We start from the raw sequence: 24,524 nt of genomic DNA on the forward strand, positions 1-24,524 counted from the left end.
CTTGCTAGCCTAATGAATTCTAATTTTTTTAGTAGCTTTTTCAGTCATTTTCTTGAGTTTTTCAGGTACTGTGGGTATCAGATCTGCAAGTACTGATATTCCGCCTTCTTTTTGCAATGTTTATACGTCTAAATTTTCTTGTTTAATTTTATTAGTCTATTAGTGCATTAAAACATCACATGACATATTAGACCAACCGCCAGCATTGCAATACTAATGCACAAATAGTATGTAACTTACTCTATGTTCACTTAAAGCATTTATTCAGATCTTAGCAAACTATAAATTCTTAATGCAGGATTTACCTTTAATGCTTTGTATTTCCCACCTAGTGTCATTTACTAGCTCCTAAACCTTGAGCCTTACTTCTCACATTTGTAAAATAGGAGTAATTACACCTACTATCAGATGAGATTAAATGAGATGACATTAAATGAGATGACATATCAAGCATTTAGCACAGTGCCTGGCACAACTGACAGTTATTATTCATTCATTTAATTCAGTAAATGAGTGTTAAGCTAAGCACTAAGCAAAAACAAGCATAGTATAAAGGAGAGCAAAAAAACACAAATAAGTGCTATGAAGGAAAGGAACAAAATTCTTTAAGATGATATCAACATAAAAACCAAGCCCACCACTAGGTTCAGGGAGGCTCTCCCTGTGGAAAGGATGTTAACAGAAATCTGAATAATGATTAGGCAGGCAGTAATAGGCAAAAGGTGTGTGTGAGAGGGCAGAAGGGTGAGTTCAAATAGAGGATATATCATGTGCAAAGGCCCTCAAATGTTAGTGTGTGTGGCTCTTTCTCAAATGAGAAAGACAAAATAAAACAAAAAACTCACCAGTATGAGTGGAACGATACACATACAGAAAAAAGATGATAAAGATGTGTTGATTGAGGTTGATGAGGCAGACTGCCAATCACAGAGCACTTCGTTAGATTATTTAATTTTTAAAACCACTCAACAGACACCTATTGACACATCCATTTTACAGATGATGAAACTGAGGTTGAGAGGTTAAGTGGCTTTTCCAAGGTGACACAGCTAATAAATGGCAGTCTGGATTTGAATACAGGAGGTCTGGCTCCAGAATGAATGTTCTTAATAATTGTACTGTATTTCCTGACATCACTTTTGCATTTTGAAAAATTCACTGTAGCTACAATGAAAAATGGATTAGAGGATGACTAGAAAGGAACAGACCAGTTAAGAAGCTACTACAGTGATCCAAGAAAGGTTATTATAGCTTGGAGTGGTGACGGGGGAGATACAGAGAAGTAGTTTGGTTTCTGTTATATAGGATGAGTCTGTCTTGGGTGAATAAATGAAAATGAATGAGTCTGAAACAGATGTATGGGTATGGTAATATGCTGTCTCATTGTACAGTATTTGTAAGCCAACTGATGAATTATCTGTTGGAGAAAGCTGAGGTATATATAAACTCATTTAGATTTATTTATGTTTCGACCAACCATGATTTTTATCTTAAATACATGATAGAAAAAGATATTAACATAAAAAATAATAGGTCGTATATGTTCATTCTACAGACTTCTTGCTGCACTTGATGCTATAAAGCTCTTCCAATTTTTAGACCTTTAAATACTCTTTAACAAAAATAAATTACAGTACAAAGCTTCTCAGATATGGGAGTAAAGCAAAAGAGAAATGCTTTTTAAATATAAGTGAATTTAAAGGAAGTGATCATGCACTGCAAAACTGAGAATCATAGCCTTTCTGAGCAATAAAGGCAGATGGACAGAGAAATACTTGGGTTTAATTTGAAAAATCCATATTTCTATTTCAGATGTCTTACTGTAACTATAGCCTACATTGATGCATTTGTGGTTAAAACATTTTTATTCTAGAAAGCCAAAAGATGTAATAAGGCATTAACATCTATTTTTAATATTCTACCTTTTGTTTCTTTAATCAGTTCTAATCCTTCTTATAATTCTAACTACCATTGATAGACACAGACTGCCTAATTATTTAATTGTGAGAAACTTAATTTTTTAAAAAAGTCTAGAACACAAACAAATTCACCTTGGTTCTAAAATAAGCAAACTATATGAATTAAGAATCCTTCCAGTTAGGACATGGAAGTTGGGAGTTATAAAACAATCTAAAGTAAGTGGCAGGATCTTTTCTTTCTCCCTTTTTAAACAATTTAGATGAGGCTAAGCAAGGTTGGTTTCATCACAGGGTTGGAATCTGTGATGGTCTGGAGCAGAGTATCAGAACCTGAGTCTTAAGGAGGGCTTGTGTGCAGGAGGGTGACCTGTAATGTTAAGTCAAAGCCTAAGTGGGGTGAGGACAGTCTCCGCATGACGGGATGGCATGCTCAGTGTATGGGGTGTCAGAGCATGAGTAGGATGAGGAAGATGGCTATGTGGAAGGGCGAGAAGAGTGGCAGCTATAACTCACTGCAGTGTATTGATGCCCAAGTGAATTGATGAGGCAGGCATGCTGGAGGGCAGTCAGGTTCCAGGTGGAGTGAAGGGAAATCCATGCGGATGGTTGAGCAGTGTCATCAGCCCAATGCAAGAGTATCAGGGAGGGGGGCAGTGACAGCAGTCTAAGTGATGTGAAAGCTGAGTGCAGCCAGGAAGGTACCTAGGTGGGGAGTAGCAATGGAAGATTGGTTGCATTTTGAGGATTGTTTGGATGAATAAATAAATATATTAAAGCTAAAGGGAGCCAGGTTTTTACTTTGGAAAAAGGAATTAGAAATATCAAAAGGATTTTGGTGGTGTTAGATTAAAATTAGATACATTGGTGTGAACTCTTCTGGTTTTCAATATATACAGATATAAAATAAAGGTAAATGAATAAGTCTGTCTATCCGTATGTCATGTGTGTGTGCGTGTGTGTGTGCGTGTGTGTGTGTGTGTGTATACACATATACTCTGTTCTTTAAGAGGGCCAATAGTAGCGATACACCAATAGCAGCGATCATACCTAGTATCCAAATCTAGGGTTCTGAATCTCTTTCTCCACTAAAAGGAACCAGAGTTCCTCAAAAATCACTAATTTTAGGGCTGTGGCAATGAAATACAAGGTGAGCTTGAAATATCTTGTGCCATAAAGTAAGGAAGTGCTCACAGAATGATGAGAACATGTCAAAAACACCAGTGTAAAGGGGCTCCCACTAGCCAAATGTGAGATAATTTGAACATAAAAATAAGTAATGATAGTTATGAATGATAATCCATGGAATAAAATAGGAACCCATGAGTCCATACTGATAGAAATAAGTAAATGAATAAGTGGAAAGTTTGATGAGGAAAGAAATATTTTATAATCATTACAAAGGGAAAAAGAATAACTTTACAGTTATCTTAAGTGATCAGTTAGCATCATCAGTAATGGGACTAATTGAAGTCATGTGCCACCTGATTGGATGTAATGAGGACAATGTGTCATTTCCTGCCAGAGATGCTAGAAATCTGAGTCATGAGGAAAGGATAAGACAAACTCAAATTGATCATGAATCTGAATCGGGGAAAGATTAGACAAACTCAAATTGATGGTCATTCTATAAAACAACTGGCTTGAAGCCTTCAAACGTGTCAAAGTCATGAAAGACAAGGAAAGACTGAGGAACTGTTATAGATTGAAGGAGACTAAAGAAACTTGACAATAATTGTAACATATTATACACCTGGTCTTGTAAAGGTTATTTTTGGATCAATTGACCAAACTTGAATGAGGTCTGAGAATTAGATGGTAGTGTTGTATCATGTTAATTTCTCAATTTGGTGGTAGTTATGTAGGAGAATGTCTTTGTAGAAAATAGACCCTAGAGCATTTGGAGGTGAGAAAAAGAGTAAATGGGAAGTATGAGAAGTAGAAACAGCTAGTACACAGACAGAACTCTGGAGGAATTTGCTAAGAAAGGAAGCAGAGAAAAGGGCTAGATGGGGGCATGGAGTAAGGGACTTTTTTGGTTTTGTCTTTTAACATTGATGATAGTACAGTATGTATGTTTATGAATAAAAAAGATCTAGAGGAAAGGGAAAACAACAGTGCAGGAGAGGGTACAATTTTAGAAGCAATGTACTTAAGAGACAGCATAGGATCAGTGCACATATGAAGGAATTGATCTTAGGAACATGGACCAGTGGAACAGAGAAATCAGAGTACAGGTTGATGGTTTAATAAAGTAAAGATGTAATTATCTATAGATTGCTTCAGTTTTCCCAGTGAATTAGAACCTAAATGAAGAACTGAGAATGAGGAAAGATGGTATTGGAGGTTTCATAAGAAAGAGGAAGTGGCAAATAGTCATGAAGAGTAGAAGAGTGAACAGACTAGAAAAATGTAATAGGATTGAGGTGCAACTCTGAAGGGCCTCATGAGATTTGTGTTCAAAATTTAAAAGTGAGATCAAGCAGTATGAATGGCTGTTTTTCTCCAGCACCTTCAGCTGACTAAATTATGGGCATATAAAAGAAGGAGGTATAGACAACTGGATATAACCAGGGTTGGGATTTATCAGATGAACAGCAAACCAAGAGAAGGGCAAAGGATTTGAAGATGCTTCTAAGGGAATGATTATTATAGACTAAATGAGACTACTCAACACTGACCTTCTCACTCTTGATGTATCAGAAATGGGGACTTATTTCTCATTGCTTATTTTTATTTCTAAGACTCATGAAAAGAAGTAACTAGTTTGGCTCTTCCTAAGCAGTAACTAATCAGACTTCCTACAGAGTACAAACTGTATTAAGATTACTTTTATTCAGTACATTAAAGAATGCCTAGGAAGCCAGAGAATTCTTTTTCTTGTTAAAAAAAGAAATTAAATAAATTTTAAAGACTTTATTGGCTTCATTCAATGAATCTTGAATTGGGCAGCATCCAGTGTAGCAGAGAGAAAGGAGCTCCAAGACAAAATGCGATGTTTATAGGCAGAAGGGAGTAGGAACGAATAAGTTATACTAAGCAAAAAAGCGGATTGGTTATTGCAAGGCTACTTTCTTTTAGGGGACGGCTGGCATCTTTCAGGCAGATTATTTAACTAGTGCTGATCAGGCAATATCTGATTGACTGGTTTAAGATTTCATTTCTGGGAGAGCCAAAAGTCTCAGTTTGGTGACCTGGGGTTTAGCGTAGGTGACTCCATTTTGGGCCTGTTGTCTTGTTTTTAACACCCCTCTTCCGCCATAGCTTTTATCCTGAGGCAGAAACATTAAACATTATCTGGACATATTACAATTTTGAAATTGTTAAATTCTCATATTTTGTTTCCTTGTACCAAAAATAATATTCATCATGGAGGTCAAGAGTCTCTCTCATTAATGGTTCTCAACATTCAATGCTTATTTTCAATGTGAAGTTTTGGCTCCTGCCGTCCCTTTAGCATGTTACCCAGAATGTCATCACTCTCAGTTTTCCATCCCTTATAGTTTAACTTAAAACGCTTTTGGCTTCATCTTGACTATGTGTCTTTTAAACCTGTGAGGGCTCTTAGAGGACACTCTGCTTCTTTCACCTAAGTGCTCCCCACCCCTCCCCCCACCCCAGTCAGTTCTTCAGAGCATTCCTGTCTAAGTGATTTTCAAATAATTTCTGGGCTTCCAGTTTTGGGATTACCAGTGTGTCTTCTAGAGGAAGCATAGACCAGGGTTTCTTAAGCCTTAGCTCTTCTGACATTTGGGCTAGTTCTTTGTTGAGGCAGAGGGAGAGCTGACCTGTGCATTGTAAAAGGTTTAGCAGCATCCCTGGCCTCTATCCACTAAATATCAGCAGTAGTCCCCACTCCCTCCCTAACTGTTGTGACATCCAAAAATGTCTCCAGACATTGCCAAATGTTTCTTGGGTGGGGAGGGGTCAAAATCAACCCTGGTTGAGAACTATCTTGTAGACCAATTGTTTTTTAACTAGTGAGGATTGTATATCTGTTTTCAAGTCTGCCATATATCTACATGTATTTAAACAGATTTTTCTTTAAATCTTCATGAAAGTTGGGTACAAGCTTAATTTTTGTAAACTTAAAAGCATTTTAAGTGATCTGAATACCTCTAAGATATAGCAGCAGGCCTTTGATAGATTTTTACTGAGTTAAAATGAATGAAGACAGCTTATTCTCAAGGAAATCTGCTAGTGAGTTCCTTAAAGCAATTAACTCATCTATTTCGTTTTAGTCATTTTTAAAAATCTGAATTTTTTCAAAGAAAATTGCATGGAAGTACATATATAATGACTGAGCAACAGTATTTCTTAACTATCTGGAATGCATTTTTCTATGTTCAAGTAAGCCAAAGATTGTTCAGCATCCAATATTAACTCATAATTGCTATTAGGAGATAAAGTTTCTGTGTAGTCTGTATTTAATTTTTATAGCTTCTATATTCTTCCTTGACATTATTAGCAAGAACAAAAGTAAGAAAATAGAACTCAATTTGCTTATAATTAAAAAATTTGACTATATTCAAATACTAGTCTGCAAAGAGAAACTTCTATTTTTACAGGGACATTAAATTTAAAAAATCCGATATTTGTATAGCCACAAAAATTAAAATCACTGAAAGATCTAATCTGTAATCTGCATCTGTAATCTCAAGGAAGGACAGTCATTCCTCCTTAAAAACTTGTATCATGCTGGCAACACAAAGCTCCTTTGAAAAGTTAAAAAGTCATTAGGTTCTCAGGTAAAGAAAGAGCAGTCGAGGCTTTGCATTTTTGGCATATCCAATAAGAACATGTGCAGATGTTTAGGGCTGTGGCAGCTTGCTTTTCCCACTATTAATCTCATCTGGTAGCATGTTTAAATTGATTTAAAAGTTAGGGCACATGCCACCTTTGAAAAAAAACTTTCAGAGTTTGTTTAAAATAAGATCAAGATTTTTGATGTATTGAATGTTTGCTATAACTTGTTATATCATTGTATATGTGATATCTTCATGAGAATTAGAAAAATATTCAGTTAAAAAAACCAAAAGGTTCTGTACAACTACAGTCAGTACTTAGTTGTTCCAAATTAATAAAAGTAATATATTAAACACTTACCACATATGCTTTATACATATTCATTTACTTTTAATAAAAACCCTACGAGGTAGTAGTATTATTTCCTACTTTATAGATGAGGAAAGTGGGACACAGATTAAGAAGTTTGGGCAAGGCCTAAGAGCCAGTGGGAGGTGGGATTGGGTTTCAAACCCATATAGTTCGGTTTCAAGATCTGACTCTAGACTGCTATTCTGTCTCCTGTAGACCCTGCTAGTGGCAAATGTTCAGTCTTTGATTACTCTTCATCTGCCAGCCAGTTCTCTCAAAATGAACAGATATAAAACGAAAAAATGCACATTAATATCGATACCAGCTGAAGGAAAACATTTGGAAAGTAAATCTATGAAAACAATGTCACCTGTGTTCTAGAGTCAAATTTAGGGACTTAAATCATACACAATACTGTTCTTTTCTATAACTTGATAACTGAGAAAGAGCTGTATATTATCTACTTTGTTTTGAGTATTTCAACAAGGAAAAGGTTCCTTTGTTGAAATCACGAGTGTGATATTTTAAACCTCTTAACCCTATCCTGTGTTCAGTTGTGTACATTTCTTAGAACCTCAAAACCTGTTCCAAGACTGGAAGAAAAATAGTTTTAAAAAATGTTTTAAAGTAAAAATTGACGTTATTCACACATTCACTGAGTATTTACTATGCACAAACACCATGCTAAGTAGTTTCTTAGCTTATTCTTATAGAACTTTAAAATCACAGGGCTTAGAATACATCACATTCTCCAGACTTGTGCTATGATAGTAACTCTAAGTAATAATACCTTATATGCTATGGTGATCCCTGGTAAAAACTTAAGTTTTAGCCTTAGTTTCTTATTGATTATCTTGCCTCTGTTAAATATTTTAATCCCCCTGGAAAACTGTGGCTTTAAGACTGCTTCCTAGTTCCGGCCAACACTACAGATCCTGGCATACTACTGTTCTTAGTACATTTCACCTATTGAGGTGAGATGTACCATTCTTAGCACATCTGCAAAATAGATAATCTGAATCCTGAGCACATATCGTGCATATTTTCTGAATATTCCTGATTTGAATCTTAGAGACTCTTCTGATTGATGTGCAATACTTCTCTATCTGCCATATAAAAATTTACTTTAATACTAACATTATAGTTTTTAATTCTAAATATTAAGACTTTCCAGTACCACTCTGAAAATAAACCATGAAATTTATCTGTACCACTTCTGCTTCTTCCAAAATGTGACAGAGCATCTACAGATATAGTTAAATTATCTCAGTATTTAAAACATAAATAAATGCTAAAAGTAGTATGAGGTCACTCTTGGGAATTATTCTCATGAATATACCAACAACTAAGTATCTCTTCAGATTAGATTACAGCCAGGAACCCCATTTGCTCTCTTTAATAATACAGTCTGAGAGCATTTACTTAACTAAGTGAACTGATTTGAAGGCGCAAAACAGGAAAAACCAATTAAGACATCTGGATCCTTGATTCAGCTCTGTTACTCAGCTCTGTTACCTTGGGCAAATAGTTTAATCTCTAGGCTTCAGTTTCCTCATCTGTAAATAGGCTGATCTTTGAAGTCTCTTCTAGCCATAAAGGCCTATGATTAGATTTCATACTTAAACTTGTACTTATGGAGTAGATTGAGTCTAAAACAGGGGAAAAGGAAAGAGACTAGAGTATTTGGAAAAATGAGCTCGGCAGAAAAAAGCCAATAAATCAGACTACGTAAAGGGATGCTTTGCACTGTTTTAGATAATTTTCATGTTAAAATATGAATGCATATACATAAAAATTGGCTCTGTTCTTCACTCTCCTTTTTGCTAATCATGTTCTCTGGTCTCAGGACAAAGAATAAAATGTCAACTCCACAAATATGTATTGTGTTGTTGCTGTGAGGACAGAGGAACAGTGGTAGAATAGTAGGTAGCAAGGACAATGATGAGAGCAGAATGACCAGGAGATCCAAGCCAGGGCAAAAGAGTATAATATAAAGAAAATTAGATTTAGGGTAGTTAACTGTAGTCCTGGCTTTACCCTTAAGTAACCACTAAATGACCCTGGGTTCAAGTTCTAGATTTGTGTGATAGTATGTAAATTTATTTTAGATCAATAAAATCATTTTAATTGTGCTAAGAATGCATAATATTTTAAAGGACTCCTGCAGAGAACAATCATCCTTTAACTTTTTTTGTAACTACAACATTTGTATATTGAGCTCCTTTGAAGACATGAAACCTGAATGTTAATTCAGTTTCACATATATGAATCTGACCACTAAAAATTGTTAACTATCATTACTGTACTTAATTATTATTCTGGGAGTACTAGCCAATAGAAATGAAGGAGAATTTGTGATTATTTGATTAATACACATTGTATCTCAAGTGTCAAGCTCAACATTCATTCACTTGTTGAATTAAATGAATGAATAATAATAGCCACCAATGCTAAAGCACTGTGTTGAATGCTTTATTTAAGTTTCACTTAATGTTCTCACTTTAGAATCTAGTTCTACAACTGTGGAGCCTGAGGCTCAGAGATCAAGAGCTAGTAAATGATAGTGAGGTAGGTGTGCGATGCAAAGAATTATAAATAGATCCTATACTTAAAGCTTTTAGTTTACTGAAAGCTGAATAGATCTTTTAAGTGAACACAGACAACATTAACATACTATTTGTGCATAGTTGCAGTATTGATGTTTGGTCTGATATACCACGTGCTATTTTAATGTATTGATGTTACCACTATTTTTATGGGTGTAATGTAGTTATTTTGGAATTTCAAAAATCTGAATCATTTGCATCTTGAGGTGTGCCCAGATTAGAATTTTAAACAAAGGTCACTGTTCTATAACCCCATACATTTCAAGAGGAAGAAACTATAGCTCCGTAGCAGGAATAATTGTAATTTAATTCACAGACTTTCTGAATAAGTAGAATATGAACATGAAAGTACGGAAAATGATATAGGTCACCGTGTTGGAACTTCTGTCTCTCTACATGATGAAATTAAAGGAGATAAAGACCAAACCAAAAATGTTAGTTTGAAGTAATAGCTATAGCTCTCTATCAGTAAAAAAGTTCCTGTTAAGAAAACAAAAGATTGTTAAAAGATTTTCTCAGAAGTTTGCAAGACATGAGATTACTTGAAGGGTAAATTGCCAGAAGAAAATATGTAGTGTTAGCTTGTAGCTGTGTCCTCACTGCTCTCTTCAGAGAGGGTATCAGCACATACTGGAAAACTTTGCGTGAGAATATGCATAGTAAAAATGATCTATTGGCTCTTGCAGTGGAAGATTACTTTAAAAAAGGTCTGATGAAATTTTATTTTGAGATTTTGTCATTAAATGGTCACCAGTGTATGTACAGTATAGTTCATTTTAGAATGCGTTGTTACATGTTAGTTTATGTTAAAATAACCATATATGTTTCACATTCACATTTTTTAAATTTATATTTATATTTGCCATTTTGTAATATATTTAATTTTATATTTATAAAATGTATTTATAATCTGTATTTTAAATGCTTTAGTTTCACTGGTTTTTTAAAAGGAGCTACTGAATTCTGAATACTTTAAAGTACTGGTACTAAAACTGATATTTTAATATTAAATGAAGTAAATGCCAAAATAAGTAATACTTGTATTAAAATTAGTATTTTAGTATTAAATGAAATAAATACAGAAAATATATGGTTTTGTTAGTAGAAACTGTACATATTCATTGCATATACTCTTACAGGTTTGATACATTTTGCAATAAAAAGAAAATTATATAATTTTAAAAAGCACTGCATAAACTTTTACATTTGAATATTCATAAAAAAGAACTTTAGTGAATTTAATTACTTTAGAGGCATACAGAATAAGAGTTTTAAAAATTTGTTGCCTTTCTGAAAGTATTTTATATCAAGCTTTATACATGATCTGTTCTTTAGAAATTTGTAGCTTAAGAAAAACCTTCAAGTGTGACTAACCAAAGAACTACGTAGTGAAATTCAGAAATTAGCCTGATGTTTTTCTTTCTGAAAAGATGGCCACTTTTAAAAAAAGATAGTCTCTATATTGAACCCAGAAAGACATTTTCCAAATGCAAGAGGAGTTTATGCTGTTGCATTTCACAGGGTTTTATCACTAGTTAGTAATATACATCTTGCTCAGTAGAATTTGTAGATTGGCAACACACAGGGATTTCTGTATCTTGTGTATCATATGATTTGATTGGTTGACAAGGATAGAGAGAATTTGTCCTTTTTGATCTCGGCTGATTTTAACAGAAGTGTTAAAAAATTACTTTCTTTTCTCTCTTCCTGCTTATGATTATGTAGTTCTTTTCTCTTGAAATGCATTTCTTCTAGGTGTCCATAATCTACCTATCTTTCAGGACCCAGTTTAAGATTTATCTGCTTACCCATAGCTAACAGATTTAGTGGTGAAAGATCGAAACCTTTCCCTCTAAGAGCAATACAAGGATGCCTGCTTTTGCCACTTCTATTCAACATTGTGTTGGGAGTTCTAGCCAGAGCAATTATGCGGAAAAAGATACCCAAACCTGAAAGTGTCTACTGAGCACAGAAGAGTCAGGAAGCTTTGGATAGAAATAAATGACAGAGATTTATTTAAGGGTCATTGAATTTATAAATCGAGATGGCAACTAGGCAATACCTAATACCTAATACCTAGCGTGTTCCAAAGAAGAAAGGAAAGATGAGAGTTTTTATAATAAAAGTCACATTCTTGAGAAGAAATCAATCCTCCATTCTAAACCCTTGGATTAGTTCAGAATGGTCATCAGCTAGATGTCACACAGTCTGGATAATGGGTGCCAGGTAGTCTGGCCACATAAACATACTTTTCTAAGTTCTTCAGAGGATTATGAGAGGGTTATCTGTAGGGTTAATATATCTAGATATCTCCAGGCACAATTAAAAAATTAAAAAGTTTAAGTTCTTAGGTAAAAGCAAGAATTGTTTCCTCATAGCTCATCCTACTTAATTTTAAAAATTTAGCGGCTTGACCATAGTGACTCCATTTTATTTCTTCAATCTTTCCTCATGTGGAAGAAGTAAAATTATCTCTGGTTGCAGGTGATGTGATCTTATAGATAAAGAATACTAAAGGTTCCACAAAAAACTTTTACAACTAATACATTCATTGAAATTGTAGGGTACAAAATCAACATGCAGAAATCAATTGGATTTTTATACACTAACAATGAACAATCTGAGGAAATTAAGAAAACAATTCCATTTATAATAGCATCAAAAAGAATAAAAAATTTGGGAATAAATGATCAAGGAGATGAAAGACTTATCCATCAAAAACTACAGAATGCTGCTGAAGAATTGAGACAAAGACATCCATGTTCATGGATTGGAAGACTTAATATTTTTAAGGTTTTAATACTACTCAAAGTGACCTACAGATTCAGTGTAATTCAAAATCACAATGAAATTTTTTGCAGAATAGAAAAATCAATTCCAAAATTGATATGGGTCCTCAGGGGAATAGTCAACCATATAGCCAGCATAATCTTCAAAAAGAAGAACATGCTTGAGGAGGTTACTCTTCCTGATTTCAAACTTGTTACACAGCTATAGTATGGTAAACAATAGAAAGTCCAGAATAAATCTTCACATATATGATCAAGTGACTTTCAGCAAAGGCACCAAGACCATTTAATGGGATCTTTTCAACTAATGGTTCTGGGAAAGCTGGAGGGTCACACGTCAAAGAATGAAGATGAACCTTTACCTTCAACATGTAAAAAATTAACTCAAAATGAATAATGAATCAAAGATCTAAATGTGAAAGCTAAAATTATAAAATTCTTAGAAGAAAACATAGAGGAACGTTTCATGACATTAGATTTGGTAGTGATTTCTTGTATATGACGCCAAAAGTACGGACCACAAAACAAAGATAAATCGGACTTCATCGAAATTTAAAACTTTCATGCATTAAAGAACAATATGATATAGTGAAAAAGCAACCCACAGACTAGGAGAATATGTTTGCAAATGATATATCTGAATAGGAATTAGCATTCAGAATATATAAATAATTCCTACAACTCAACAACAACAAAGAACCCTATTAAGAAGTGGGCAAAGGACTTGCGGAGACATTTATTTAAAGAAGATCTACAGATGGCTAGTAAGCACATGAAAAGATGTTCAAGATCACTAATCATTACAGAAATGCAAATCAAAACTACAATGAGACACCAGTTCATACCCATTAAGATGGCTGTATCAGAAAAATCAGAAAATAACAAGTGTTGGCAAGAATGTGGAGAAATTGGAACGCTTGTGCACTGTTGGTGGGAATGTAAAATGGTACAGCCACTGTAAAATCAGTATGGCAGTTCCTCAAAAATTAACCATAGAATTACCGTATGATTCAGCAATTCCACTTCTGGGTGTATACCCAAAAGAATTTAAAGCAGGGTTTTAACCCTTTCTGTGTATGCCATGAGAATACTCGCTGGTGGCACTTGTGGCTGCAGCATTTGCCCCAAGATAACTCACAGATTACAGTCCTAACTTTACTCTCAAAGTTTGCCATGAAATATCTCGCTTTTATTATTTTTGCATCGGTCTAGTATATTGATAGTCTTTAGAAACAAATGACATCATTCTATTGATAGCATTTCAGTAGTGCTATCTCAGTGTCAAATCCTAGAAAACGTAGCATTCCTATGTGTGATACTAAATGAATGCTGCCAACAGGCTGCACTTTTTTTTTCTAAATGAGAAGAGGATTAAAGAGATATTTGTACATCTACGTTCATAGCATTTTTCATAATACACAGAAGGTAGAAGCAACCCAAGTGTCTATTGACAGATGAATTGGATAAGCAAAATGGTATGCACATACAACAGAATATTATTTAGCTTTAAAAAGGAAGGAAACTGACATATGCTACAATATGGAAGAACCTTGCAAACATTATGCTAAGTGAAATAACCCAGTAACAAGACAAATAAAATACTGTATGATTCCACTTATATATGAGACATCCAAAGTAGTCATGTGCCACATAATGATGTTTCAGTCAACTATAGACTACATTTTTAATGATTTTTCTGTAAGGTTATAATGGAGCTGAATTTCCTGTAAGAAACAGAGTATACGGTTCAGGAGGAATTTCTTTTTTTTTTTTTATCTCTGACAGTAGCACTATCTTTGGTGCTTGGGAATGGATTCCCTCTCACAGCACCTCAATTTTGAGTGCATAGATCACATCCCAATCAGCCACTGACCTGTTTCAGCACAGGGGAGCCTGTTTCCCTAGCATTATGTATTTAGAGGGCACTACAGTCCTTCCAGATCTAGCTTGATGATCTTCAGAGAACATTGCTATAAATTTTTCATTGAGGACCTAAGGTTCTGTACAAGGGCACAGGTCCGTAGAAACTACCTTAATGAGTACTATGTGTCACGGCCACTGTAGTAAAAGCTTTCTGTGGTAGTGTGGAGCCTACCACACTACCCTGCTTGGGAAATACTTTCAGGTTGTAATGATGTAAAACATAGATAAGTTTTATGTTTTCCATCAGTTTAATGCCAGAGAGAGCCCTTTCTGCCAGATAGGGTCAGCGGAACCAGAAACAAATTTCCAGTCAGAATGCTGACTATGCAGTTCTATACCCTCTCCATGTTAAACACCCTCTCTCTCTGTCTTTTTAATGGATACCACAAAGTTTCTTAATCTGATCACTGCTCCAGCATGCAGTAGCCAAAATGACATTACTATGATAATCCCTTATGTCCATTATATCTCCATCTTTATTTTGTATTCCTACTGATACTCAGGCTGACTTTCCCTCCTGACAGTCACTATTACGGTGATCTACACCAGCGGTCTCCAGCCTTCTTGGCGCTAGGGACCGTGCTTCTATAAGAATCTAATCCCTGATGATCTGAATTGGATCTGAGGTGGAGCTGAGGCAGTGATGCTATGGCACTGGGGAGTGGCTGCAAATACAGATGAAGCTTCACTTGCTGACCTGCCACTTAACTCCTGCTGATTAGCCTGGTTCCAACCCCAGTTCCAGGTGTTGGGGACCCGACCCCTGCTCTATACCTCACCTAGCCAGTTTCTGCTCGATATTTTCAGTCAGTCCATCCCATATTCCTGTTCATGGAGCAGCATTGACAGCTTTGATGTTCTGTTTCTAACCCTGTTAGAAGGAAGCAAGGGGGAGGGCTTGTGGGACAGTGTTTTTATAGTCTGCAACAGGGATCTCATGGTTCAAGCTAAGCCCCTACAGTGGAAGATAAAGCACATGCGATCCACACCTCCATTTCAACTTCTGCTACTCTTCTCTCTGTTCATTCAGCTGTGAGTTTGCTTCTTCCTGGAATATGTCAAGCATATACAGGCTTAGGGTCTTAAACATTTTAACAGCTAAACTTGAAACAGCACTAGTTCTTCAAGTAAGCAGAAGCACTGGGGTTGTGGACAGTTTACCCAAAGCGATAGGCAGGAAAGCAGAATAAAAGCATGTAGGTGTTTGTGGTAAAAATAGAGTTGGAGAGTGAGAAATTCTGATTGCTTCTTTACTGAAGGAGGAAAGTTAAGAGTACTGGCTGAGAGTGAGATGGATAGGAGGTGGTTTAAGTTTAAGTTGAAAGAAGGTATGAGATAGTTGGCTAGGATAATGGGATAGATAGCAAATAGGTTAGGCATTAAAGCCTATTAGGTTAATAGGCACAAACTTCAAAGTATGACCAGTCAGTGTAGTTTGTCCATCCATCTTCTCTTCTGTCTTTCCTTCCTCCCACCCACCCTACCTCCATGCATTTTAATTAATTATTTATTTTTCTTTTCATCTTTCTTCAACAGGATGGAAAGGGGTGTGGGGTGAAGAGTTGAATATAAAACTAGGGTTGAAATTTGGCAAAGCAAGAGAGGGCAAGGGGAGTGAGGCCATTTGCAAGAAGTGGTTATAAAGATGCCTCATTATTCAAGCTGTGTAAAGGTGGAAATGAAGACAGGAGAGGAGTGAGAGATATTAATAATAATGTGTCAGGATCAGTGGATCGAGGTCTCTATGGGGTCAAAAAAAATTTTGGCCTTAGGGTACTAGAGTGAGTTGACAGGCAGGGCTAGCTACCTGAAAATGAGATTCTTGAAATTTATTGGGAGGAAGTGGGGGGTGTTCAGTTATTGCTAATGACAATGGAAATGACCATTGGAGCAAGTTGCTGAGGTAGAGCAGAGGAGAAAGTCATAGGAGGAGAAGTAAAAACTACATTGTAGGGTATTGGAAGGATCATCTGGATAGATTTTGAAGTCACTAAGAACTTAATTTAAAATTTACTTAAAATTTTTAATTAAAAACTAAAAAATGTCAGGCGAGTTTACATATTCACATTTGCATCTGTCTTTTAAAAACAGAACCATGAGGAAACAAATCCAAATAATTAAATTGATTTTTTAAAACTTAAAATATTCCTCAACTTACTTTGGGGGTAGATGTTCTTGACCCTGAAATATAAATTTATTTCTTAGCTCCATGAGACTTAAACAAAAAGAAAAAGTTTCTACAGCCCTATATGAATCAAAGAATGAGAAAAGTCATTTGTGTTAGATCTTAAAAATGTTTTTGGCAGTACTTTGGTATTCAGAAGTGCTAGAGAAACTTTGGCAGAAAATCAGAGTCAAAGAGTAAGCCCAAACTAGGACAGCAAAGTCATTATTCTGCTTTTTAGAGAAGAAAGTCTTTTAAAACAATTGTGACCCTTGTGATTTACCAGAAGTACTTTATTGGGACTTCATTTGGATGCAAGTCTGTGTCAAAGTAATTAGAAAAACAAGAATTGAATATTAAATAGTGACTTCTAAAAAAATTATAACATTTTATGATACATAAAGTAGTTTTTAAAATTGAACTACATTGAAGATGTCATAAAAGATAAAAGTAAGAAGATTGAGTAAATATAGTATTTATTAACATTATTATATAGTAGACCCTTGGAGCAGCATATAATTCATTTGATTTATACTGATTAGTGTGGACTTAAGTTGGTGTTGTTGCCAGCTTTAATTTAAAATGTTTTCTTTGTGTTCCCAAATGAATAAGGTAAAGTAACTCTAAACACTTTATAAATTAAAAAAAAAAAAAACATTTAAAGGAAGGAAAAATGAGAGCTTTCTTTAATTTAAATATGAGATAATGAAATGGGAGATGCATTGCACAGAAACTGTGGTAAAAACGAATTGGTTGGAAAACGAGGTGGGGGATGGATAATTAAGGCAAAGAGATGGAAGAAGTTAGACTCAGCTAGCAATCTATAATAAATCCATAGAAATAAGAGCAATGCTACAGTGCTACAGGTAGAATAGTGAAATGAAGATAAGTTTCCTATTTTGATGACTTAATCTCATTTATTTCTAATTCATAATTTTAGAGTACTGCTTAGATTCTTTCACTTTAGTTTGTCTTGGGCCTTTCCTCAACATTTTCCATAGTCCAAGGTGGAATAGATTAGGGAGAAGTGTGATCTCAGGCTTTGAACCTAAAGAGATTGGAGAGTATTACCTTTGAAGACCTAAGGCTTTTATGATTTTGATTCTTATTTGAATTAAGAGCTTTCTACTTTATTTTGTGGTAGTAAAAACCGTTTATCAGTCTCCAGCCATCTTCTCATGCTTCTAGAGTTTTTGTTTTGATCACTAATGGTATGGTCACTAAAGAAAGACTGTGTGACTTACCAAGAATGTTGTAAACAGAATTTAAGTATTCGGTGTGTGTTTGTATTAGGTAATTTCTGACTCTGAGATTTTTGATTTGTTCCTTTCATCAAAACTCTCCGGTGACCGACAGTCTTTTTAGCCTTATCTTTCTCTCTTAGTAGAAGAGGTACACCATTTTTAATAACTATTCACAACAGTTATTCATTTGCATTCTAAAAATATAAAACTGACAGTAATTTTAAGAGAGACTCTATCTAGCCCCCATCCAGTTTTGGTTGCTAGCCAGCTATGGGCACATCACTTAAGCATTCTGACTATCAGCTTCCATATTTACAAAATGAAGGGTCTGGAACCATTATTTACTAATAAGCATTAATTACTAAGCTTTTTTTTTTTTAAAAACCAAATAATAGTGTATTGTAGTAGTAAAAAAATGAGGTTTAGAGTCAAAACATTGGTTGAATTTCATAATGTCAGAAACTTGGTTTTCTCATTTGTAAAATGCCTAATCAGTAGAGTTTTGTAGGTGACATCTGCTAAGATACATGAAAATACTTGGTAAATATAGAAGTACTATACAGATAGAATGGTTATTCAATCAGCAAATAAGTGCCTTGTATTTGCTAGGCTGTGTGATGAAGTTTTAACATTTAAGTCATTGCATCTTATAAAAATACTAAAATCATTGTGAGCAAATGAAGGAAGGTATTTGATTAATTGTTTGGAAACTGGTATATAAAAATGAAAAACTTTTATTTTGTTATCTAATGTTTCTTGGATTCAGAGTAATGAGACCAAGACCAATTTTATGGTGAAGTTTTCTTGCAGTTTTAAAATTGATCTGTTTTTGTCGAGTTCTGCTTAGAGAAAAAGTAAAATATCTAGTAAAATTACAGAATTAAAACATTTGTTCACTGACTGTTTTAACATTTCAAGTATGAATCTTGTTTGTATCTCTTACTATATACTTTGCCTTATTTGTAGAAATATTGCTAAATTAGTTCCTGTGCTCACTTCTTTTCAATCTTTAAATCACCCACTTTTGAATATTTAGAGTTTGTAATTTTTACAGTCTTTCTTAATGTACTAATGTAATTTCTTAATGTAATATATTAATGTAATTAGTATGTCTAGTTGAAAACCTAGGTAATGTTATTCAGTGGATTAAATATATCTTAAAAAATATTTCTTCTGGTTTTCCTTGCCAGTAGCACTCTCACAAACATGGTGAATGTTCCTAAAACCTGCCAAACTTTCTATAAGAAGTGTGGCAAACACCAACCCCACAAAGTGACACAATACAAGAAGGGCAAGGATTTTTTGTATGCGCAGGGAAAGTGGCATTTTTTGTATGGCAGGAAGCAGAATGGTTATGGTGGGCGGACTAAGCTGATTTTCTACAAAAAGGCTAAAATTACAAAGCTTGTCTTGAAGCTTGAATGCATTGAGCCCAACTGCAGATCTAAGAGAAAGCTTGCTATTAAAAGAGATGCAAGCATTTTGAACTGGGCCAAGCTTCATATTTTGTTTTATTATGAAGATGTAAAATCTTGAGGATATATTCACTTTAAAAAGTTTATTTTGTATTTTAAATGTCATAACATTAAGTCTGTGCAACATAAATCCTTATTTGTAATTTTATTTGTGGATTTACTGTTTGAGGCAAAAATTAATTTATAATATGGCTATATAATGATAATATTTAAAGTTTTCTGTTTCAAGACTTCTGTCTTTTAGAGGTACTTTTTTTCAAGTCAAATATTTTTTTCTCAAAATGGTTACAAAGCCGAGAACTTTGCTTCACTTGTAGTCAAATGTGTATATCTGCCTTTAAATGCTGATTACTGTATTTTTTAGTTGGCTTTTATTTGGAATCTGTTTACTTAAAAAGTGTGTTAAAACTGTAGTCAAATATAAATATCTCAGTTATTGGGCTTCTCCAATGTTTTCAGCTTGTACAGCTTCCATTGATATTTTTGAATATTTTAGAAATCAACATTAAAAATTAAAATTGTATCCAAGGAGATTTTATAGTTTGTAACTTAACCTTCAGTAACTGAAAAATAAAATTTGACCATAGTTTTTCAGTATTCCAATTAGTTGAGCTTTTATGTATTTGTTATGGTGACCAACTTGAAGTGTACTTTTTGGAGAGTTCATATATAGATATAGTCTAAGGTTCTGTCCAGTGAAATTACAGGATGAATGATTTTGAGTATCGGAGAATATAGGAATGATATTTAATTTCTTAAAACAGTCTGACACAGGTCTTAGATACCAAATTCTTTAGATGATTTAATTGTTTCTGGGAATCCTGAAAGTGCTTGAAATAGACCAAGGGGAATATGTAAATTTGGAGCCATGTATTTTTAATTTACTTTAGAAGGCGATTAACTTAAGTAGAAAACTGGAATTTTATATGGATACAAGAGAAGGTAAAGATAACGAAAAATAGCAAGAACATATCAGTAGGGTAGGGAGGACTTGATATAGATCAGGTAAAGGATAACTTATAATTTAAAGCAGGATTCTTTAAAGTTAGAGCACACAGGATGATCCACTGAGATAAGGAGAAAAGAGCCTCGAACTTCTATAAGTTATCTAAAAATAAGAAATGTGACACTTTACTAGTCCCCAGCTGTGACAGCCACTAAAAACAATGTCACAGTTTAAGAACCAAGGCCTTCAGATTATTTTGCCTCTAAGAATTAACCAAGATCTTAGAAATAATGAAACATATAATGAAGCATAGTCAAGTCATTGTACCCACTAAAATTGTTAATATTTTAAAAAGTCATGGCTCAAAGGCTTTTGTTTGTTAAATAAGTAACTATTTTAAAATAATGCTTATTTCATTTTCATTTCTTCTAAAATTTCTATTTTTGTGGATTTCATAATTACATAATAGTGAAGCATATATAATTTATAAATAAATATACATATAATAGAGGTATGTGTTCAGATTTTTTACTGATGTGAGAGGAGTTTGTAATAAAAATTTGGAGATTTCATTTAGAAGATAAAGTATAATGTAAAATTTGATGAAGATGGAAGAAACTTTTGAAGTATTTTAGAAAAATGAAGGATGATTGTTTCAGCTTCAGACTGTTCTTTTTTTCAAATATTTTATTGAAAGTTTTTTGATTTAAAAGAGAATTCCAATTTATAATAGGAAGTAGTATCAATATTTCAATTAAGTTTACTGAGTAGTTCATTCTCTTGCTGTTTTCAAGTCTACTTTGGAAGCCAAATGATGAAAAGTGCATGAAACAGTAGAATTAGAATAGTAATACCAAACTGTGAAAGCCAGATGAAATTCTGTCTCTGCTGTTTGGAGAGAATTTGCCTTTACCAGTAGAATTTTTAAATGACTTAAGAAAATATAGACAGGAAAAGAGATTAAAAGCAAATACTTGAAAATAATTCATTTGTAAATAAAAATGTGATCAAACCATGGGTTATTTAGGAAAAAACAGCTAGAGATGTAGAAAGGGATATTTGAATATTTTGTCAGCATTATAGACTTTCAGTATGGGAGAGGGAGAGAATACCAAGTTATTAGTCAATTTGGAGATTACTTTTAAGGGATAGGGAATGAAGGTTTCTCAGGCAACAGGTGGAAGGGAATATTTTTTGAGGATTGAAACAGGCTTGTGGGACAACGATACTTTATTATGTGTTAATATTGTGTTTACTGCATTGCAGGACACTTAATGACACCAACCTAATCCTATTGAGGTGGGTGATGGGACTCCCATTTTAAGGGGGGAAAAGTTCAAAGAGCCTTATTAGTAACTTACTTGCCCAACATCAGACATCTGCTAAATGCAGAACCCAGAATTTGAACCTAGTTATATTTGACTGTGTTCAGCTAAACAGATCTTCATCGAGTGCTTGTTGTGGTGCCAGGCAGGATGCTTATGCCTTGGGAGTTCAGAGTTGAATAATACATGGTTCCTGCCGTCAGCGTAGTATTGTAAGTAAATAAGAGTAATTTTTAGGGAGCCTTGGGGACCCAGACAAAGACCACTTACCCAATCTGAGAGTTTAGGGCCATTTTCTGGAGGACATAGTACTTCAATTGAATCTCAAAGGAGGAATAAGAGTTAATTGCGAAAAGTTGACAGGAGAGGGTGTTGCAGCCAGGGGAAACCTCAGGTGTAATAGCATCCAGGCATATAGTAGTATGATTTATGCTGATGAACCTACTTCTCTCTAGGTCTTAAAGGATGAGATGGGTAGAGAACAGCAGAAGAGCCTAGGTCTTTCCTTTTGTACCTCTTTGACTCTCTGGACAAATATCAGAAGCTGGTTAAAACATTTGTGGATAAAATTTTAGACTTTTCAGTGTGCTTTTATTTTCTTTTTCTAGGATCAGTTCGACAGCTTAGACAAGCATACCCAATGGGGAATTGACTTCTTGGAAAGATATGCCAAATTTGTTAAAGAGAGGATAGAAATTGAACAGAACTATGCAAAACAATTGAGGTAAGTTAAAATTTTTTTCAATTCTCAGAAGTGAAATTACATGAGTAAAAAGTTGGATGTTAGGTAAATGTGCTATACCAGAGGCTAAATTCTGTTTTTCATCAGAATTAGATTGAATTATGTAACTAGCTTGTTTTAATGATCGATTTAATTAAATCGTTGCCTGGTACCACAAGGAATATTAGCTAACTAGATTACGAGTAGCTTTCATTCCAGAAAGATAATCAAAACCCTAGAATCAGAAAGCAAAATGCCAGGAAAAAGAAATAACCCAGATAGAAATTCTGTACTTCATGGTTTTTTGTTTTTTGTTTTTTTTGTTTTTGTTTTTTTTGCTTTAGTAATCTTCCCAAAACATTGAAGATTTCTTCAGTTTCTAAGACTTGGAAATTGAATGTGCTGTGCTGAGTTTCTTTCTGTTAAAAATCATATATATTGTTGATGAAAGTAATTTTGGAAAATGTGTTAGAAGATAAAAGTTTTAAAGGGATGGTTTTAGTCTTAAAATAAATGGAATTGATCTTAAGATTTTGTTCAAGCAGAAAATCATTGTTAGACCACAACTTGACAAGTAGTTTTGTTGAAATTATTCAATAAAAATGATACTTGGAGTCCAAAGACTAGATATCAATATAAAATTCTAACAATAGGCGTTAGGATTCTTCATATTCCACATGATGGAAAATCCAACCTGAACAGGCACACATAACTAAAAAATCTAGGCATATTTTGATTCTGGAGTCAAATGTGTCCAGCCATCCATTTCTGGGCTCTGTTTTCCCTTGTTGCCATTGTCCTCAGGTTCCATTCAGTACCATCCTTTCTGTTCCCCCTTAGTTCTATATTTCATATCTTCATACCCTCACATCCTGGGGAAGAATGATGGTCTTCTCTGTTATTCATTTGGGGGAGGTGAGAGGAAAGGAAAAGGGGAAGAAAGGAAGTAAAGGAAGGGAGAGGAAGGGGATAGAGGGAAAGCAGAGTACAAGCTCGTACCAGCTTCCTTTCTCTAGAAATTCCAGCAAAGGTCTCCTTTTGTCATGCTGACCCTGGTTAGGTTATATGCTTATCCTGAACAGTTCACCAAGATGAGAAAATGAGAATGACTTTTATAGCTAATGATGGGGGAGGAATAGTTGCACACAAAAAAATTACGGTAGTGGCTCACAGAAGGAAGGGAGTATTTGAGTTATTAAACCACACGTGTCCATTCAATATAATATTGAAAGTCCTAGTGAGAGCAGTCAGACAAGAAAAAGAAATAAAAGGCATCCAAATAGAGAATGAAGAAGTCAAATTGTCACTTTTTGCAGATGATATGATATTCTCTATAAAACCATAAAGACTCCACTAAAGCACTTTTAGAAATAACAAAAAAATACAGTAAGGTTTCAAGATAAAAAAATCAGTGCTCAAAAATCCATAGCATTTTTTATTCTAATAATGAATTTTCAGAAAAATAAATGAAAGAAAATAATTCCTTTTGCAATTGCAACAAAAAGAATAAAATCCCTAGGAATAAACCTAACGAAATACATGAAGGACCTATACACTGAAAACTATAAGACACTATTGTAAGAAATTGAAGAAGATACAAAGAAATTGAAAGACCGTGAATACCCAGAGCAATCCTGGGGGGCGGGGGGAATGCCTGGAAGTATCACTGTGCTTGACTTCAAATTATACTGCAAAGTGACAATAATCAAAACAGCATAGTATTGGCAGAAAAACACATGGAATTGAGAGTCCAGAAGTAAATTCCCATATATATGGACACATAATTTTCAACAAAGGAGCCCAAATCATACAATGAAGAAAGGAAAGCCACATGCAAAAGAATGAAACTAAACTGTTGTCTGTCACCATACCCCAAAATTAAAATGGATCAAGGATTTGAATATAAGACCTGAAAATAAATTTCATAGAAGAAAATGTAGATACTAAATTCATGGACCTTGGATTTAGAGAGAGTTTTATGAATTTGATCTCAAGGCAAGGGAAATAAAAACAAGAATAAATGAGTGGGACTGTAACTAAAATGCTGTCAACAAGGCAAAGAGGCAGCCATCCAAATGGGAGAATATATTTGCAAACAACACCTCTGGCAAGAACCTAATAACCAAAGTATACAAAGAACTCATACAACTCAACAGTAAAAAAATCCAGTTAAAAAATGATCAGAGGACCTGAACAGACACTTCTCCGAAGAAGGCATACAAATGGCCAACAGACACGTGAAAAGATGCTCAACTTCACTAGCTATTAGAGAAATACAAATCAGAACCACAATGTGATACCATCTCTCACCTGTTAGA

General features: G+C 34.4%; 1 protein-coding gene across 2 annotated transcripts in view; it reads left to right on the forward strand.

Moving 5' to 3' along the window:
• FNBP1L (formin binding protein 1 like) overlaps window positions 1-24,524 on the forward strand; it is a 90,368-nt gene that overhangs the window by 15,974 nt on the left and 49,870 nt on the right. For both annotated transcript variants that reach the window (XM_006919419.3, XM_006919420.3), the window contains exon 2: window positions 22,094-22,209. In XM_006919419.3, coding sequence (XP_006919481.1) covers window positions 22,094-22,209 — 116 coding nt within the window. The remainder of the gene's footprint in view (window positions 1-22,093; window positions 22,210-24,524) is intronic.

This window comes from Pteropus alecto, unplaced genomic scaffold, assembly GCF_000325575.1.
Source record: "Pteropus alecto unplaced genomic scaffold, ASM32557v1 scaffold25, whole genome shotgun sequence".
In the NCBI taxonomy this organism is placed as follows: domain Eukaryota; kingdom Metazoa; phylum Chordata; class Mammalia; order Chiroptera; family Pteropodidae; genus Pteropus; species Pteropus alecto.